General features: G+C 44.1%; 1 protein-coding gene across 1 annotated transcript in view; it reads right to left on the bottom strand.

Annotated features, from left to right (window-relative positions):
• The window catches only part of LOC115127591 (CUB and sushi domain-containing protein 2-like), a 967,797-nt gene that overhangs the window by 838,765 nt on the left and 106,737 nt on the right, over nucleotides 1-22,295 (bottom strand). Inside the window, 1 exon segment of the mRNA XM_065018162.1 lies at nucleotides 2,952-3,064. Coding sequence (XP_064874234.1) covers nucleotides 2,952-3,064 — 113 coding nt within the window.

Here is a 22,295-nt window from a genome sequence, read left to right as displayed (position 1 = left end):
GTCTGATGTGTAGAGAATATTATCAATATATTGCCAAACTGTGAATGAGAGACTGATGAAGTGTGTACAGCCTGCACAAGAAACAGAGCAGAGCGCATTCCTTTCATGTGAGTTTTCTTTTTCAAACAGTCACATCATGCAGCCCTAGAATGTACTAGAAATCATAACATATAGCCTACGGATTGTATCGCAACTGAAGTTTCATAAATAACTCTAAATTAATGCATATAGGAGAACCTGTTTCAAATGATCACTTTGTTAACTGCTCAACACAGAACTCCCTCAGAAATCGTTTGTCTGCTAAATGAACTAGTGTAGCCCACAGCCATTTGGCACAGCCAGATCAGGACCTAACATAAGGACAACTAAATGAACTAGTGTAGCCCACAGCCATGTGGCATAGCCAGATCAGGACCTAACATAATGAACTAGTGTAGCCCACAGCCATTTGGCATAGCCAGATCAGGGCCTAACATCAGGACAACTAAATGAACTAGTGTAGCCCACAGCCATTTGGCATAGCCAGATCAGGACCTAACATCTCGTCTGCTAAATGAACTAGTGTAGCCCACAGCCATTTGGCATAGCCAAATCAGGACCAAACATAATGAACTAGTGTAGCCCACAGCCATATGGCACAGCCAGATCAGGACCTAACATCAGGACAACTAAATGAACTAGTGTAGCCCACAGCCATTTGGCATAGCCAGATCAGGGCCTAACATAATGAACTAGTGTAGCCCACAGCCATATGGCACAGCCAGATCAGGACCTAACATCAGGACAACTAAATGAACTAGTGTAGCCCACAGCCATATGGCATAGCCAGATCAGGACCTAACATAATGAACTAGTGTAGCCCACAGCCATATGGCACAGCCAGATCAGGACCTAACATCAGGACAACTAAATGAACTAGTGTAGCCCACAGCCATTTGGCACAGCCAGACCAAGAATATGCTATTCCGTCCCTATGAAAATGTCCTCATATCATAGGCTAATGTTTCTTTAGACTTGCCTAAAATAAATCATGGATTTATTGTAAAGATGAAGGCTATGTTACATGGATATACATTATAAAATGTAGATGTTCCAAAGGTCTGCAACAGTGGCTTGTGGGCTATGAGATACTACTACATGAGATTCTACTACATGAGATACTACTACATGAGATACTACTACATGAGATACTACTACATGAGATACTACCACATGAGATACTACTACATGAGATACTACTACATGAGATACTACTACATGAGATACTACTACATGAGATACTACTACATGAGATACTACTACATGAGATACTACCACATGAGATACTACTACATGAGATACCACATGAGATACTACATGAGATACTACATGAGATACTACTAGATGAGAAACTACACGAGATACTACTACATGAGATACTACATGAGTTACTACTACATGAGATACTACATGAGATACTACTAGATGAGAAACTACACGAGATACTACTACATGAGATACTACTACATGAGATTATACTACATGAGATACTACACGAGATACTACATGAGATTCTACTACATGAGATACTACACGAGATACTACATGAGATACTACATGAGATAGTACTACATGAGATACTACATGAGATACTACATGAGATACTACTACATGAGATACTACATGAGATACTACTACATGAGATACTACATGAGATACTACTACATGAGATACTACATGAGATACTACTACATGAGATACTACATGAGATAGTACTACATGAGATACTACATGAGATACTACATGAGATACTACTACATGAGATACTACATGATATACTACTACATGAGATACTACATGAGATACTACTACATGAGATACAACACGAGATACTACTACATGAGATACTACACGAGATTCTACACGAGATACTACACGAGATACTACTACATGAGATACTACTACACGAGATACTACTACATGAGATACTACTACACGAGATTCAACTATTTGAGATTCTACTACATGAGATACTACTACATGAGATACTACTAGATGAGATACCACATGAGATACTACTAGATGAGATACTACTACATGAGATACTACTAGATGAGATACTACTACATGAGATACTACTAGATGAGATACTACTCCATGAGATACTACATGACATTCTACTAGATGTGTTTATGTTAATGACCAGCAGTTATTTGTTACCAGCTGACAAAATGTCATGCCCGCCACAGCCCTAGGAGTACAGTAGGTTACAGTATATTGTCTGTACGATGGGATCAGAGGTGAATACATTGTTGACCTGCTTTCCTGCTGTTTTACGTCATTATATCTACTGAAGGGGCTTTGTGAAGGTGGAAGCTTTAGCTTTACGTCTTAGGACTTAGGGACGGTGCCCAGAGATGTCAAAGGAATCAGTGATGGAGTACTCACAGACTAGAACGAGGAGAAGAGGGTAGATAACAGGGAGAGACAGAGAATGAGAACATTAACGTCAGTGAGAGAGAAAAGAGAGGGAGAGAGAGCGAGAGAGAGCGAGAGAGAGCGATAGGGAGAGGGAGAGGGGGAGAGAGGGAGAGGGAGAGAGCGAGAGAGAGCGGGAGAGGGAGTGAGAGAGAGAGAGATAGGGAGAGCGAGAGAGAGCGAGAGAGAGCGGGAGAGGGAGTGATAGGGAGAGGGAGAGGGAGGGAGAGGGAGGGAGAGAGAGTGATAGGGAGAGAGAGTGATAGGGAGAGAGAGTGATAGGGAGAGAGCGAGAGAGAGCGGGAGAGGGAGTGATAGGGAGAGGGAGAGAGGGAGTTATAGGGAGAGGGAGAGAGGGAGAGAGGGAGAGAGCAAGAGAGAGAGGGAGAGCGAGAGAGGGAGGGAGAGGGAGTGAGAGAGAGAGAGAGAGAGAGCGGGAGGCATATGTTACCTCTATAGGTTTTGCAAGACTTTATTTCAGTATAAGACGTTACCTTCATAGATGGCCTTGAAGCCTTGTCCACTGACAGCATAGTCAGACAGCAGCCACAGTGTTAGCCTGGGTCCTGTGCTCACTATGGGCGAGGGCAGCTGGAACCCCGTCAACCTATGGAAAGACAGGAAGGAGACAACTCATCAGAAACATACACAGGAACGTTCAGCATACAGTGATAGAAGACGGGCAGGATGGACGAAGGTTTATAGAGCTAGACCAGATTTCACAAAGCTTAGAAGGGCTGATCTAGGATCAGTTTAGATCATAATTAAATAGATTAAAAGGTCAAGGGAGGACCTGATCCTAAATCAGCTCTCTTACTCTGAGATACATTATATTATAGTAAGATAACTACTTACATATCTACTAAGAGATCTAATAACAGGTTAAACTAACAGCCAAAGTAACTGTAGCTGGTACGAGTAAATACTTCCGGTCAGATTACCCATCATACAACACAACCACAGTTCAAAGAACCAGCTCGGCTAGACAGTTTGGTATTTGATATTTACGGTATTTTATTAAATCAAATCAAATCAAATGTATTTATATATCCCTTTGTACATCAGCTGATGTCTCAAAGTGCTGTACAGATACCCAGCCTAAAACCCCAAACAGCAAGCAATGCAGGTGTAGAAGCACGGTGGCTAGGAAAAGCTCCCTAGAAAGGCCATTAGCTGTTGCGAAAGCAGAAGCTACTCTTCCTGGGGTCCACACATGAAACATAATGACACAATGCAGAACGTCAATAGACAAGAACAGCTCAAGGACAGGAATACCTCAATAAAAATAAAAGGCACACGTAGCAACAAACTATCTGGGTCAAATAGGGGAGTTGTGCCGCGAGGTGTTGCTTTCATCTGTTATTAAAAAGCAGGTTTGCTGTTTATTTGAGCAATATGAGATGGAAGGTAGTTCCATGCAAGAATGACTCTGGATTTGGGGACTGTGAAAAGATCCCCGAGGGGGATGTCTGGTGGGATAAGTGTGTGTGTGTGTGTGTGTGTCAGAGCTGTGTGTGTAAGGTGACTACGCAAACAATTTGCGATTTTCAACACATTGATGTTTCTTATAAAAAGAAGAAGTGATGTAGTCAGTCTGTCCTCAACTCTCAGCCAAGAGAGACTGGGCATGCATAGTATTTATATCAGCCCTCTGATTACAATTAAGAGCAAAACATGCCGCTCTGTTCTGGGCCAGCTGCAGCTCAACTAGGTCTTTCGTTGTGTCACGATCGTCTGAATCAGCAGCGTACATAGAGCTCCACATGTTCAATTTAAATGAAACTCACCAACAAAAACAATAAACAGCAAACATCAAACGAGACGTAACGACTGGAGTGCTCACAGGCACTACACAAAAAACCAAGATCCCACAAACTAAAGGTGAGAAACAAGGCTGCCTAAGTAGGATCCCCAATCAGAGACAACGATAGACAGCTGCCTCTGATTGGGAACCATACAAAGAAATAGAAAAACTAGAATGCCAACCCAAATCACACCCCGACCTAAACCAAATAGAGAAATAAAAAGTCTCTCTAAGGTCAGGGCGTGTGTAACGCTTTTCGTCTGGTGAAGGAGAAGAGGAGGTGCGGCATGGTAAGTATCCATAATATGATTTTTATGAAATATAACTGAACACAGAAAACAAAAGAATAAGAGAATAAATGGAAACCGACACAGTCCCGTATGGAGCAATCACTGACAGGGAAAACAGGCTACCTAAGTATGATTCTCAATCATAGACAACCAGGCTACCTAAGTATGATTCTCAATCAGAGACAACCAAACTGGGGAAAACAGGCTACCTAAGTATGATTCTCAATCAGAGACAACCAGGCTACCTAAGTATGATTCTCAACCACCCACAACCAACATGGGGAAAACAGGCTACCTAAGTATGATTCTCAATCAGAGACAACCAGGCTACCTAAGTATGATTCTCAATCAGAGACCACCAGGCTACTTAAGTATGATTCTCAATCAGAGACAACGATCGACAGCTGTCTCTGATTGAGAACCATACCAGGCCAAACACAGACAGGGAAATAATCACCCACAACCAACATGGGGAAAACAGACTACCTAAGTATGATTCTCAATCAGAGACTACCAACATGGGGAAAACAGGCTACCTAAGTATGATTCTCAATCAGAGACTACCAACATGGGGAAAACAGGCTACCTAAGTATGATTCTCAATCAGAGACAACCAACATGGGGAAAACAGGCTACCTAAGTATGATTCTCAATCAGAGACAACCAACATGGGGAAAACAGGCTACCTAAGTATGATTCTCAATCACCCACAACCAACATGGGGAAAACAGGCTACCTAAGTATGATTCTCAATCAGAGACAACGACCGACAGCTGCCTCTGATCGAGAACCATACCAGGCCAAACACAGAAATACAACATAGAAAAAAGAATATACACCACCCACCCCAACTCACGCCTTGACCAAACTAACACAAAGACATAATAAAGGAACTAAGGTCAGAACGTGACAGCGTGACACGTTGCAGCACTTGACCACCCGACTGGACAATAATCAAGATAACAAACAACTAGAGCCTGCAGGACTTGCTTTGTGGAGTGTGGTGTCAAAAAAGCAGAGCATCTCTTTATTACAGACAGACCTCTCCCCATCTCTTTATTACAGACAGACCTCTCCCCATCTCTTTATTACAGACAGACCTCTCCCCATATCTTTATTACAGACAGACCTCTCCCCATCTCTTTATTACAGACAGACCTCTCCCCATCTCTTTATTACAGACAGACCTCTCCCCATATCTTTATTACAGACAGACCTCTCCCCATCTCTTTATTACAGACAGACCTCTCCTCATCTATACTACTGAAAGACCTCCCCCCATCTTTACAACCATTGAAACTATATGTTTTGATCATTACAGTTTACAATCTAAGGCAACACCAAGTAATATAGTCCCTCCATCAGGTCACCAACGGCCTTAAATCTTTTGTATGATATCTACACTATTTAGGGCCCAGCTGTTGGAACTTTGTCTTTCCTGTATATATCCACTATATTGTGATCACTGCATCCAATGGATTCAGATACAGCTTTAGAACAAAGTTCTACAGTACAAATGTGATCGATACATGTGGATGATTTTGTTCCTGTAGTGTTTGTAAACACCTTGGTAGGTTGATTAATAACCAGAACCAGATTACAGACACTGGTTACAGTGAGAAGCTTCCTGTTGAGTGGGTTGATTAATAACCCGAACCAGATTACAGACACTGGTTACAGTGAGAAGCTTCCTGTTGAGTGGGTTGATTAATAACCTGAACCAGATTACAGACACTGGTTACAGTGAGCAGCTTGATGAAAACCAGTCAAAATGCAGGTCCCCAAGGAAGTAGACCTCTCTCTTTACACGATCAATAATTTCACACATATTATTTAGATACTAGAGAGACTAGTTAGCACTTGGTGTCCTATAGCAACATCCAAAAGCAAAGGCTTTAGATGTGGAAGGTGAACCTGCAACCACAACACTTCAATAACACTCGACATAAGATCTGCTCTAAGCATTACAGGGATGTGGCTCTGAAGATATACCACAATATCTCCCCATAAGCATGTATGTCTCTTCTATAGATGTTATATCCTTGTATTGCTACTGCAGTGTCATCAAACACACTTTGTAAGTGAGTCTCAGAAAAGGCTAATATATGAATTGACAAACACATAGCAGAGAAATCCACCTTTTAGAGGCACTGTGCAGCATTGTGGACCAAAGAGACTGGCCTTTCTGCCATCTTCAAATATCAACATTCTACCATTTGACCAGGACAAGAGAGGATATGATCCTGATTCGATCACCCTCACAGCTATCCTCCAATCACAACTATTATGCAAATTTTTACAAATCTATAACTTTTTTTTTCACGACAGAACACGTTGCTATCTGGTTGCTAAGCAACCATTATTTTTTTTGTTCAGGTGAAACGAGTCTGTTCCTAGCTCATGTCTACATTCTCAAACTAAATATTCTAATTCCATTTTGAAGTCTCCACATGTTGTCATGGAACATATTAATGTTATTTCCAACAACCAATGAGCAACCAGTCCGTATTGAACGTTGAGATTGTCGAAAGGCCACAGTCCCTTCCCCGATTTCGCGGTGGGGGGGCAACAAAGCTGAAAACCCTTTTTTTATAAAATGTCACAGACCTCCAAGCCTCCAGTGACATCAGAGACAGAGAGAGAGAGATGTTCACATTGACCAGGCACTGGCCTGACCTACGACCCCATAGGAGTCATTATGTAAAGCCTGTGAGCCTTGGGCAATGCTAACAGAAGGCTTTTATTTAGCACTCTCAAATCTTCAGTCCCTCTCGACTAACAACAACACACACACACACACACACACACACACACCTCTATCAGTGTGAAGGAGTGCAGAGAGGCTACAGGGAAACCTTGAGGTCATTTTGCTCCTTTGTCTAAGTGAATACACACAAGCAGATACAGATAGATGTCTACACACACACACACACACACACACACACACACACACACACACACAAATTGACTTGGAAAGGAGCCAGTTTAATTCTGCAGTGGGGCGTTTCACACACGTGTCCAATTGATCAACAAAACAGGATGTGGTTTTCTGACCTATCGGAAGGGCCCTTGTTTAATTCTGCAGTGCGTTGTGGGTGAGGGGTGAATATCTGGGATAAATGGTGAACACTCATTGGAGTCAAGATCCTCCAATAATACTCCCCTATCCAGAATAAATCAGGGCTAACAGGACTAGCCTAGGTACCAGTCTATAACAGGACTAGCCTGGGTACCAGTCTATAACAGGGCTAACAGGACTAGCCTGGGTACCAGTGTATAACAGGACTAGCCTGGGTACCAGTCTATAACAGGGCTAACAGGACTAGCCTGGGTACCAGTCTATAACAGGGCTAACAGGACTAGCCTGGGTACCAGTGTATAACAGGACTAGCCTGGGTACCAGTCTATAACAGGACTAGCCTGGGTACCAGTCTATAACAGGACTAGCCTGTGCACCAGTCTATAACAGGACTAGCCTGGGTACCAGTCTATAACAGGACTAGCCTGTGCACCAGTCTATAACAGGACTAACAGGACTAGCCTGGGTACCAGTCTATAACAGGACTAGCCTGGGTACCAGTCTATAACAGGACTAGCCTGGGTACCAGTCTATAACAAGACTAACAGGACTAGCCTGGGTACCAGTCTATAACAGGATTAGCCTGTGCACCAGTCTATAACAGGAATAGCCTGGGTACCAGTCTATAACAAGACTAACAGGACTAGCCTGCGTACCAGTCTATAACAGGATTAGCCTGTGCACCAGTCTATAACAGGACTAGCCTGGGTACCAGTCTATAACAGGACTAGCCTGGGTACCAGTCTATAACATGACTAGCCTGGGTACCAGTCTATAACAGGACTAGCCTGGGTACCAGTCTATAACAGGACTAGCCTGGGTACCAGTCTATAACAGGACTAGCCTGGGTACCAGTCTATAACAGGACTAGCCTGGGTACCAGTCTATAACAAGACTAACAGGACTAGCCTGGGTACCAGTCTAAAACAGGACTAGCCTGGGTACCAGTCTATAACAGGACTAGTCTGGGTACCAGTCTATAACAGGACTAGTCTGGGTACCAGTCTATAACAGGACTAGCCTGGGTACCAGTCTATAACAGGACTAGCCTGGGTACCAGTCTATAACAGGACTAGCCTGTGCATCAGTCTATAACAGGACTAGCCTGGGTACCAGTCTATAACAGGACTAGCCTGGGTACCAGTCTATAACAGGACTAGCCTGGGTACCAGTCTATAACAGGACTAGCCTGGGTACCAGTCTATAACAGGACTAGCCTGTGCACCAGTCTATAACAGGACTAGCCTGGGTACCAGTCTATAACAGGACTAGCCTGGGTACCAGTCTATAACAGGACTAGCCTGGGTACCAGTCTATAACAGGACTAGCCTGTGCACCAGTCTATAACAGGACTAGCCTGGGTACCAGTCTATAACAGGACTAGCCTGTGCACCAGTCTATAACAGGACTAACAGGACTAGCCTGGGTACCAGTCTATAACAGGACTAGCCTGGGTACCAGTCTATAACAGGACTAGCCTGGGTACCAGTCTATAACAAGACTAACAGGACTAGCCTGGGTACCAGTCTATAACAGGATTAGCCTGTGCACCAGTCTATAACAGGAATAGCCTGGGTACCAGTCTATAACAAGACTAACAGGACTAGCCTGCGTACCAGTCTATAACAGGATTAGCCTGTGCACCAGTCTATAACAGGACTAGCCTGGGCACCAGTCTATAACAGGACTAGCCTGTGCACCAGTCTATAACAGGACTAGCCTGGGCACCAGTCTATAACAGGACTAGCCTGGGTACCAGTCTATAACACGACTAATATAATACAAAATGGAAGCAGTGTAAAACACATTCACGTTTTTTCCTGAAATGTTTGTTATTGTTTTTGGATAAAAAATGATATTCTAGAAGGACCTTTATAATTATATTTTCAACTCCATTAGGTGTTTCTCTCACCTTTGGCCTCCATGTCATGGATTGTGGCAAACCTGGCTGATAGTGGCTACAGGGAGCACAGAGAGAATAGCAGAGAAGTCTATTAAGAGGGCTTTCCACCTGAATGAACCAAGCACCATCCCAATGAAAAACCTCTGCTACCCATTAACCTGCACAACCAGAGGGAGAGGACAGAGGGGAAGAGGTGGAGAGAGATATAGGGAGAGAGCAAGAGAGAGAGGGGGAGAGAGAGGAAGAGAGAGAGAGATATAGGGAGAGAGAGAGGAAGAGAGAGAGAGATATAGGGAGAGAGAGAGAGAGAGGGAGAGAGAGGTGGAGAGAGAGGTGGCGAGAGAGAGGGGGAGAGAGAGAGAGGTGGCGAGAGAGAGAGAGAGAGAGAGAGAGAGAGAGAGAGAGAGAGAGAGAGAGAGAGAGAGAGAGAGGTTGAAATAAGTTTAGAAGAGTGATGGTGGAATAGAATTGTGAGAAAAGTGAGAGTTGTGTGTCTGTCTCTCTGTGTGTGTGTGTGTGTGTGTGTGTGTGTGTGTGTCCATGCAACTGTCTTCTCCCCAGGACTATGCTATATATGGGCCAGCCTCAGTCTATATCTTCTATCCAAGGCCAGAGTATTTGCTGTGCTGTTCAATAGAGTCTACCTTAAATCTGCTCGCATCATGTTGTAGCTCTCTCCAGTGATTGGCTGTGATGAGTGCAGGGTTGGACTACCCCACCACTCCCCATCTATCCTGCATCTGGCCTCGTTCCAGAACAAAAGGCGATTCTCTTCCTCTCTCTATCTTTCCTCTTTTCTCCTTCTCTCCATTCTCTATCACAACCATTAACCACTGTCCTCATCCATCACAATACCCTTAATTAACCACTGTCCTCATCCATCACAACCATTAACCACTGTCCTCATCCATCACAATACCCTTAATTAACCACTGTCCTCATCCATCACAACCATTAACCACTGTCCTCATCCATCACAATACCCTTAATTAACCACTGTCCTCATCCATCACAACCATTAACCACTGTCCTCATCCATCACAACCATTAACCACTGTCCTCATCCATCACAACCATTAACCACTGTCCTCATCCATCACAATACCCTTAATTAACCACTGTCCTCATCCATCACAATACCCTTAATTAACCACTGTCCTCATCCATCACAATACCCTTAACCACTGTCCTCATCCATCACAACCATTAACCACTGTCCTCATCCATCACAATACCCTTAATTAACCACTGTCCTCATCCATCACAATACCCTTAATTAACCACTGTCCTCATCCATCACAATACCCTTAATTAACCACTGTCCTCATCCATCACAACCATAAACCACTGTCCTCATCCATCACAATACCCTTAATTAACCACTGTCCTCATCCATCACAACCATTAACCACTGTCCTCATCCATCACAATACCCTTAATTAACCACTGTCCTCATCCATCACAATACCCTTAATTAACCACTGTCCTCATCCATCACAACCATTAACCACTGTCCTCATCCATCACAATACCCTTAATTAACCACTGTCCTCATCCATCACAACCATTAACCACTGTCCTCATCCATCACAATACCCTTAATTAACCACTGTCCTCATCCATCACAATACCCTTAATTAACCACTGTCCTCATCCATCACAACCATTAACCACTGTCCTCATCCATCACAACCATTAACCACTGTCCTCATCCATCACAACCATTAACCACTGTCCTCATCCATCACAATACCCTTAATTAACCACTGTCCTCATCCATCACAATACCCTTAATTAACCACTGTCTCATCCATCACAACCATTAACCACTGTCCTCATCCATCACAATACCCTTAATTAACCACTGTCCTCATCCATCACAACCATTAACCACTGTCCTCATCCATCACAATACCCTTAATTAACCACTGTCCTCATCCATCACAATACCCTTAATTAACCACTGTCCTCATCCATCACAATACCCTTAATTAACCACTGTCCTCATCCATCACAACCATTAACCACTGTCCTCATCCATCACAATACTCTTAATTAACCACTGTCCTCATCCATCACAACCATTAACCACTGTCCTCATCCATCACAACCATTAACCACTGTCCTCATCCATCACAATACCCTTAACTAATGTCATCATCCATCACAATACCATTAACCACTGTCCTCATCCATCACAATACCCTTAATTAACCACTGTCCTCATCCATCACAACCATTAACCACTGTCCTCATCCATCACAATACCCTTAATTAACCACTGTCCTCATCCATCACAACCATAAACCACTGTCCTCATCCATCACAATACCCTTAATTAACCACTGTCCTCATCCATCACAACCATTAACCACTGTCCTCATCCATCACAATACCCTTAATTAACCACTGTCCTCATCCATCACAACCATTAACCACTGTCCTCATCCATCACAATACCCTTAAACACTGTCCTCATCCATCACAATACCCTTAATTAACCACTGTCCTCATCCATCACAACCATAAACCACTGTCCTCATCCATCACAATACCCTTAAACACTGTCCTCATCCATCACAATACCCTTAATTAACCACTGTCCTCATCCATCACAACCATTAACCACTGTCCTCATCCATCACAATACCCTTAACTAATGTCCTCATCCATCACAATACCCTTAACCACTGTCCTCATCCATCACAACCATTAACCACTGTACTCATCCATCACAATACCCTTAACTAATGTCATCATCCATCACAATACCATTAACCACTGTCCTCATCCATCACAATACCCTTAACCACTGTCCTCATCCATCACAATACCCTTACTAATGTCATCATCCATCACAATACCATTAACCACTGTCATCATCCATCACAATACCATTAACCACTGTCCTCATCCATCACAATACCCTTAACCACTGTCCTCATCCATCACAATACCCTTACTAATGTCATCATCCATCACAATACCCTTAACCACTGTCCTCATCCATCACAACCATTAACCACTGTACTCATCCATCACAATACCCTTAACTAATGTCATCATCCATCACAATACCATTAACCACTGTCCTCATCCATCACAAAACCCTTAACCACTGTCCTCATCCATCACAATACCCTTACTAATGTCATCATCCATCACAATACCATTAACCACTGTCATCATCCATCACAATACCATTAACCACTGTCCTCATCCATCACAATACCCTTACTAATGTCATCATCCATCACAATACCATTAACCACTGTCCTCATCCATCACAATACCCTTAACCACTGTCCTCATCCATCACAATACCATTAACCACTGTCCTCATCCATCACCTCATCCATCCCACAACACCCTTAACCAATGTCAATACCATTAGCCAGAGTTGTTCAAGTGACTTTGCATAGATAATATCAGAGATTGTATCAGTAGCGAAGAAGGGGGTGGGGGGGGGGGGGGTGTAACCATTTGAAGAGATGTTCAGGAGGCTTATGGCTTGGGGGTAGAAGCTGTTTAGAAGAATCTTGGACCTAGACTTGGCGCTCCTGTACCGATTGCCGTGCGGTAGCAGAGAGAACAGTCTATGACTAGGGTGGCTGGAGTCTTTGACAATTTTTAGGTCCTTCCTCTGACGCCGCCCAGTATAGTACGCACTACCCTCTGTAGTGCCTTGCGGGCCGAGGCCGAACAGTTACCATACCAGGCGGTGATGCAACCAATGCTCTCGATGGTGCAGCTGTAAAACCTTTTCAGTATCTGAGGACCCATGTCAAATCTTTTCAGTCTCCTGAGGGGGAATAGGTTTTGTCGTGCCCTCTTCACGATTGTCTTGGTGTGCTTGGACCATGTTAGTTTGTTGGTGATGTGGACACCAAGGAACTTGAAGCTCTCAACCTGCTCCACTACAGCCCTAAATTTATGAAATCCACAGGTGATGTTACAGATGCTGGTCTTCCATAAATGGGATTTTCCTTCTTCAGGTAAGCACCTATTCCATCTCCGTTGGCTTCTTCTTCAGGTAAGCATTCATTCCATCTCCGTTGGCTTCTTCTTCAGGTAAGCATTCATTCCATCTCCGTTGGCTTCTTCTTCAGGTAAGCATTCATTCCATCTCCGTTGGCTTCTTCTTCAGGTAAGCATTCATTCCATCTCCGTTGGCTTCTTCTTCAGGTAAGCATTCATTCCATCTCCGTTGGCTTCTTCTTCAGGTAAGCATTCATTCCATCTCCGTTGGCTTCTTCTTCAGGTAAGCATTCATTCCATCTCCGTTGGCTTCTTCTTCAGGTAAGCATTCATTCCATCTCCGTTGGCTTCTTCTTCAGGTAAGCATTCATTCCAACTCCGTTGGCTTCTTCTTCAGGTAAGCATTCATTCCAACTCCGTTGGCTTCTTCTTCAGGTAAGCATTCATTCCAACTCCGTTGGCTTCTTCTTCAGGTAAGCATTCATTCCAACTCTGTTGGCTTCTTCTTCAGGTAAGCATTCATTCCATCTCCGTTGGCTTCTTCTTCAGGTAAGCATTCATTCCAACTCCGTTGGCTTCTTCTTCAGGTAAGCATTCATTCCAACTCCGTTGGCTTCTTCTTCAGGTAAGCATTCATTCCATCTCCGTTGGCTTCTTCTTCAGGTAAGCATTCATTCCAACTCCGTTGGCTTCTTCTTCAGGTAAGCATTCATTCCATCTCCGTTGGCTTCTTCTTCAGGTAAGCATTCATTCCATCTCGGTTGGCTTCTTCTTCAGGTAAGCATTCATTCCAACTCCGTTGGCTTCTTCTTCAGGTAAGCATTCATTCCATCTCCGTTGGCTTCTTCGGAGAAGTGTGAATCCATTTGAATGCTCTTCAGGACCATTAATTTAGCATCTGACGCTGCTATTTTTGCTCTCAGGTCCATTGCCTCCATGGCTGATTGCCGTCAAGCCTTCTCCTACTGTAATGCATAATATAGCCGATTGGTCTAACTGCTTTCTCTGCCTCATTTTTCAGTCGTGGAAACTGAGGTAGATGTTCTTGAACCTCGTGATCCGGTCTTTGAAGGACTCTCTGAGGGCACATTAGAAATAGTGCCTTCTGGGGCAACCATTGTTTGTAGTTCCTGTAGTTTTTTTTCCATGTTTCCACCTCATTCTGAATTTCTGCACAAAGTTTCCATCTTTGACTCATACCAATTAATTGTCTCATTTTAATTTAATTAATCAGGTAACAATATTTGCACAGCTTCCTGAACCTCCTTAAATTCAGTGAGGATCGAATCAAAAATTCACAATTTCAACATTTTGATTCTTTAACCTGTTAGGGATGATGCAGAATGTAATCCCAGTGCAGGAACATCAATCAGCGGAAATTTTAGAGCGCCACCTATAGTTTTCGATAAAACTCAAACTTTCATTAAAACACACATGCAAGGTACTGAATTAAAGCTACACTCGTTGTGAATCTAGCCACTGAGTCAGATTTGTAAAATGCTTTTCGGCGAAAGCATGAGAAGCTATTATCTGATAGCATGCACCCCCCAAAATACCGCAACGTCACCTAAACAACAGATTTTGCGGTAGCCGGCGCTACCCAAAACGCAGAAATAAAATATAAAACATTCATTACCTTTGACGAGCTTCTTTGTTGGCACTCCTATATGTCCCATAAACATCACAATTGGGTATTTTTCCCGATTAAATCCGTCATTGTATACCCAAAATGTCATTTGCTGAAGACCGGTCTGATCCAGGAAAAGGCCCCTTTACAAGACGCAACGTCAATTTTTTAAATTACAAAAGTTGCCTCTACGTATAGAACTGAGCAACAATACTCTACCTTTTACTATCCACGCTGGCCTCTACGTATAAATCTGAGCAACAATACTCTACCTTTTACTATCTTTATTTGTTGACCGTCAAATATTTATTTCTCCTTTTATTCACCACGACACTTATTTTTTGTTTTCATACGTTCTCTCACGTTTTGTTTTTTCACACAGATTATTTCCTTCCTTTGATTGCGCCTCAGTCGCTATATTGTATTTCCAACATGCAACGTAATCCCATTATTTATGTATTGATTTGTTTCTTATTTTAGTTTTCCTCCTCTGTTTGACCAGATTAGTTCATTTCTAACTTCTCAGTGGTTACGACTGCAGAATTGAAGGACTAGCCTTGGAACCAGTCTATAACAGGACTAGCCTTGGAACCAGTCTATAACAGGACTAGCCTTGGAACCAGTCTATAACAGGACTAGCCTTGGAACCAGTCTATAACAGGACTAGCCTTGGAACCAGTCTATAACAGGACTAGCCTTGGAACCAGTCTATAACAGGACTAGCCTTGGAACCAGTCTATAACAGGACTAGCCTTGGTACCAGTCTATAACAGGACTAGCCTTGGTACCAGTCTATAACAGGACTAGCCTTGGTACCAGTCTATAACAGGACTAGCCTTGGTACCAGTCTATAACAGGACTAGCCTTGGAACCAGTCTATAACAGGACTAGCCTTGGAGCCTATGGAACCTTGGTCTATAACAGGACTAGCCTTGGAACCAGTCTATAACAGGACTAGCCTGGGTACCAGTCTATAACAGGACTAGCCTTGGAACCAGTCTATAACAGGACTAGCCTTGGTACCAGTCTATAACAGGACTAGCCTTGGAACCAGTCTATAACAGGACTAGCCTTGGTACCAGTCTATAACAGGACTAGCCTTGGTACCAGTCTATAACAGGACTAGCCTTGGTACCAGTCTATAACAGGACTAGCCTTGGAACCAGTCTATAACAGGACTAGCCTTGGAACCAGTCTATAACAGGACTAGCCTTGGAACCAGTCTATAACAGGACTAGCCTTGGTACCAGTCTATAACAGGACTAGCCTTGGAACCAGTCTATAACAGGACTAGCCTTGGAACCAGTCTATAACAGGACTAGCCTTGGAACCAGTCTATAACAGGACTAGCCTTGGAACTAGTCTATAACAGGACTAGCCTTGGTACCAGTCTATAACAGGACTAGCCTTGGTACCAGTCTATAACAGGACTAGCCTTGGTACCAGTCTATAACAGGACTAGCCTTGGTACCAGTCTATAACAGGACTAGCCTTGGTACCAGTCTATAACAGGACTAGCCTTGGTACCAGTCTATAACAGGACTAGCCTTGGTACCAGTCTATAACAGGACTAGCCTGGGTACCAGTCTATAACAGGACTAGCCTTGGTACCAGTCTATAACAGGACTAGCCTTGGAACCAGTCTATAACAGGACTAGCCTTGGTACCAGTCTATAACAGGACTAGCCTTGGAACCAGTCTATAACAGGACTAGCCTTGGTACCAGTCTATAACAGGACTAGCCTTGGAACCAGTCTATAACAGGACTAGCCTTGGTACCAGTCTATAACAGGACTAGCCTTGGTACCAGTCTATAACAGGACTAGCCTTGGAACCAGTCTATAACAGGACTAGCCTTGGTACCAGTCTATAACAGGACTAGCCTTGGTACCAGTCTATAACAGGACTAGCCTTGGAACCAGTCTATAACAGGACTAGCCTTGGAACCAGTCTATAACAGGACTAGCCTTGGTACCAGTCTATAACAGGACTAGCCTTGGAACCAGTCTATAACAGGACTAGCCTTGGAACCAGTCTATAACAGGACTAGCCTTGGAACCAGTCTATAACAGGACTAGCCTTGGTACCAGTCTATAACAGGACTAGCCTTGGTACCAGTCTATAACAGGACTAGCCTTGGTACCAGTCTATAACAGGACTAGCCTTGGTACCAGTCTATAACAGGACTAGCCTTGGAACCAGTCTATAACAGGACTAGCCTTGGAACCAGTCTATAACAGGACTAGCCTTGGTACCAGTCTATAACAGGACTAGCCTTGGTACCAGTCTATAACAGGACTAGCCTGGGTACCAGTCTATAACAGGACTAGCCTTGGTACCAGTCTATAACAGGACTAGCCTTGGTACCAGTCTATAACAGGACTAGCCTGGGTACCAGTCTATAACAGGACTAGCCTTGGTACCAGTCTATAACAGGACTAGCCTTGGTACCAGTCTATAACAGGACTAGCCTTGGTACCAGTCTATAACAAGTCTAAAGTCTATATCTTTATTTTTTGACCGTCAAACAGTCGTGAAGAATGGTAGGACTTGTCCTCCCGGTCCTGTCCTCCCGGTCCTGTCCTCCCGGTCCTGTCCTCCCGGTCCTGTCCTTCAGGTACTGTCCTCCCGGTCCTGTCCTCCCGGTCCTGTCCTCCCGGTCCTGTCCTCCTGGTCCTGTCCTCCCGGTCCTGTCCTCCCGGTCCTGTCCTCCAGGTCCTGTCCTCCCGGTCCTGTCCTCCCGGTCCTGTCCTCCCGGTCCTGTCCTTCAGGTCCAAGTGCGCTTGGACCAGCATGAGTAGTGCAGCTTTCCTTCAGCTGAGTTTTTTGACTAATGTAGTGGCATATTTTCTCTATTCCATCCAATAAAGATGACCACTGGCCTGGCGAGAGAGGGGCTATTTCAGACACAGACTCACCGCAGGCTTTACTGCATGTCCGTAGAGATGATGGCAGTGTGGCTTCAGATTGCAGGTTTACAAACAAAAGGATGCTTCTTCATTCAAGCACATAAAACTTACAGACGCTCTAAAATAAAAGATGGGAAAACCAAAATCATTCCTTATAATTCCTCTAATTCTAATAACCTATAAGTGCAATACATTAATGCTATTGTGTGCAGGAAATTCAAGATATAATGTGAGTAAGTGCGAGCAAGTGGGGGTCAAAAAACTGTACAGCTCCCCAGTCGAGCCAAAACTCCTCCTCGTAGGCCCAACTTCCTCCCTCCTCCCGTAGCCACCGTACTGGCTGCAAAGGGGTATTCATCTCCAATAATTCATATTATAATGTTCTGGTTATTGAATGCAAATACAAATTGGCTATTTGACTCTAACAGTTCCATTGGTAGGATATACTGTATGTGCTTTCAGTTTGTACCATTTATTTTCCAGCGATTGAACATTAGCTAGCAGGACGGAAGGCAAAGGCAAATTAGCTACTCGTTGCCTGGTCCTGGATACAACTCACTGTACCCCATTCAACCCAGACCTAGATACAACTCACTGAACCCTATTCATCCCAGACCTAGATACAACTCACTGAACCCTATTCATCCCAGACCTAGATACAACTCACTGAACCCTATTCATCCCAGACCTAGATACAACTCACTGTACCCCATCCATCTCAGACCTAGATACAACTCACTGTACCCCATTCATCCCAGACCTAGATACAACTCACTGTACTCCATTCATCCCAGACCTAGATACAACTCACTGTGACCCAAGTCATCCCAGACCTAGACACAACTCACTGTACCCCATTCATCCCAGACCTAGATACAACTCACTGTACCCCATTCATCCAAGACCTAGATACAACTCACTGTACCCCATTCATCCCAGACCTAGACACAACTCACTATACCCCATTCTTCCCAGACCTAGATACAACTCACTGAACCCCATTCATCCCAGACCTAGATACAACTCACTGAACCCCATTCATCCCAGACCTAGATACAACTCACTGTACCCCATTCATCCCAGACCTAGATACAACTCACTGAACCCCATTCTTCCCAGACCTAGATACAACTCACTGAACCCCATTCAACCCAGACCTAGATACAACTCACTGAACCCTATTCATCCCAGACCTAGATACAACTCACTGAACCCTATTCATCCCAGACCTAGATACAACTCACTGAACCCTATTCATCCCAGACCTAGATACAACTCACTGTACCCCATTCAACCCAGACCTAGATACAACTCACTGAACCCCATTCTTCCCAGACCTAGATACAACTCACTGAACCCCATTCATCCCAGACCTAGATACAACTCACTGAACCCCATTCATCCCAGACCTAGATACAACTCACTGTGACCCATTCATCCCAGACCTAGACACAACTCACTGTACCCCATTCCTCCCAGACCTAGATACAAGTCACTGTACCCCATTCATCCCAGACCTAGAAAGAGAGAGAGAGATACAGAGAGAGAGAGAGAGAGAGAGAGAGAGAGAGAGAGAGACAGAGATAGAGAGAGAGATAGAGAGAGAGAGAGACAGAGAGAGAGAGAGAGAGAGAGAGAGAGAGAGAGAGAGAAGAGAGAGAGCCAGAGAGAGAGAGAGAGAATTTCTGGGGGGGCTAAACTCATCAATTATTGTATTAATAGACCTAAATGGCTGCAGAGGAGCGTGTGTGTGTGTGTGGCTGCAGAGTTGAGAGGAGTGTTATTGTCAGTGTTAATGACATAGCTCGGACAAGAGGGATGGTGCTACTTCTGACTCAGCCCATGATTTATTTATACACTAGATACATTTCTTTTGTGAGCCGCTGTGTTGAAGACTCCGTACCTCCCTCACTGCTACAGAAATACATCTACTAATGTGTACTTTTTGCTTTGCCACAATAATTACATTACTGACACCAAAATGCATACTTTTATCATATTTAAATATATAAATATATATACAAGTATAATGCAAAAACATACCATTTAAAAAAAATACTTAAAAAACTATTCCTTGTTGATCACTAATGTTACAGTTCCCCACTACAACAACAACATTATTGTGGAATTCCCTTCATTCCTGTGGAGGACTGCTCCTACTGGGGAGAGGCAATATGGCCGAGCGGTGGCTACGATGCTATGGCTAATACACAGCATCAACCATACAGGGTTAACCTACAACACTGGACTCAACGTTTAGGGTTAACCTAATTAGGACTAACACACAAACACATATACCGTATATACTTATCAATTTAGCACTCAGACACAAACACTCATGCAAACCTGTGGGACATTACAAACACTCAGACACCCTGTGGGACATTATGAACAGTCAGACACCCTGTGGGACATTATGAATACTCAGACACCCTGTGGGACATTATGAATACACAGACACCCTGTGGGACATTACAAACACTCAGACACCCTGTGGGACATTATGAATACTCAGACACCCTGTGGGACATTATGAATACACAGACACCCTGTGGGACATTACAAACACTCAGACACCCTGTGGGACATTACAAACACTCAGACACCCTGTGGGACATTACAAACACTCAGACACCCTGTGGGACATTACAAACACTCAGACACCCTGTGGGACATTACAAACACTCAGACACCCTGTGGGACATTACAAACACACACTCAGACACCATGTGGGACATTACAAACACTCAGACACCCTGTGGGACATTACAAACAAACACACAGACACCCTGTGGGACATTACAAACACTCAGACACCCTGTGGGACATTACAAACACTCAGACACCCTGTGGGACATCACAAACACTCAGAGACCCTGTGGGACATTACAAACACTCAGACACCCTGTGAGACATTACAAACACTCAGACACCCTGTGGGACATTACAAACACTCAGACACCCTGTGGGACATTATGAACACACAGACACCCTGTGGGACATTATGAACACACAGACACCCTGTGGGACATTACAAACACTCAGACACCCTGTGGGACATTACAAACACTCAGACACCCTGTGGGACATTATGAACACACAGACACCCTGTGGGACATTATGAACACACAGACACCCTGTGGGACATTACAAACACTCAGACACCCTGTGGGACATTACAAACACTCAGACACCCTGTGGGACATTACAAACACTCAGACACCCTCCTAGACACACAAACATACAAACATAACAAGATCGATCAGGAGAGAAAGAGTATGGCACTAACATCATTAAGTGTCTTACTGTAAGTGATGTGAAAGGTTTATCTTTAAGGTATGAGGAACACATTAACTATGCATTAGAATGACCCTGATGCTCTCTGCCTGTGTTTAGAGACCCAGACAGGAAGTCAGACTAGGAGATGCACCGTCTGCCTAAAAAAGGCCTGTTGAGGTTACACAGGACAGGAAATACACCAATCCCTAGTTCCAGTAGGACCCAAACACTTTCTCCTAGCTCTAGTTCCAGTAGGACCCAGACACTTTCTCCTGGCTCTAGTTCCAGTAGGACCCAGACACTTTCTCCTGGCTCTAGTTCCAGTAGGACCCAGACACTTTCTCCTGGCTCTAGTTCCAGTAGGACCCAGACACTTTCTCCTGGCTCTAGTTCCAGTAGGACCCAGACACTTTCTCCTGGCTCTAGTTCCAGTAGGACCCAGACACTTTCTCCTGGCTCTAGTTCCAGTAGGACCCAGACACTTTCTCCTGGCTCTAGTTCCAGTAGGACCCAAACACTTTCTCTTGGCTCTAGTTCCAGTAGGACCCAGACACTTTCTCCTGGCTCTAGTTCCAGTAGGACCCAGACACTTTCTCCTGGCTCTAGTTCCAGTAGGACCCAGACACTTTCTCATGGCTCTAGTTCCAGTAGGACCAGCACTGTGTGGAACCAAGTAGAGACATCCTACCACTGTGTGGAACCAAGTAGAGACTCCCTACCACTGTGTGGAACCAAGTAGAGACTCCCTACCACTGTGTGGAACCAAGTAGAGACTCCCTACCACTGTGTGGAGCCAAGTAGAGACTCCCTACCACTGTGTGGAGCCAAGTAGAGACTCTCTACCACTGTGTGGAACCAAGTAGAGACTCCCTACCGCTGTCTGTAACCAAGTAGAGACTCCCTACCACTGTGTGGAGCCAAGTAGAGACTCCCTACCACTGTGTGGAGCCAAGTAGAGACTCCCTACCA

The sequence above is a fragment of the Oncorhynchus nerka genome, linkage group LG4 (assembly GCF_034236695.1).
Source record: "Oncorhynchus nerka isolate Pitt River linkage group LG4, Oner_Uvic_2.0, whole genome shotgun sequence".
Lineage (NCBI taxonomy): Eukaryota > Metazoa > Chordata > Actinopteri > Salmoniformes > Salmonidae > Oncorhynchus > Oncorhynchus nerka.
Note: the sequence above shows the minus strand (reverse complement) of the source record. Positions and strands in the feature narration are given on the sequence as shown.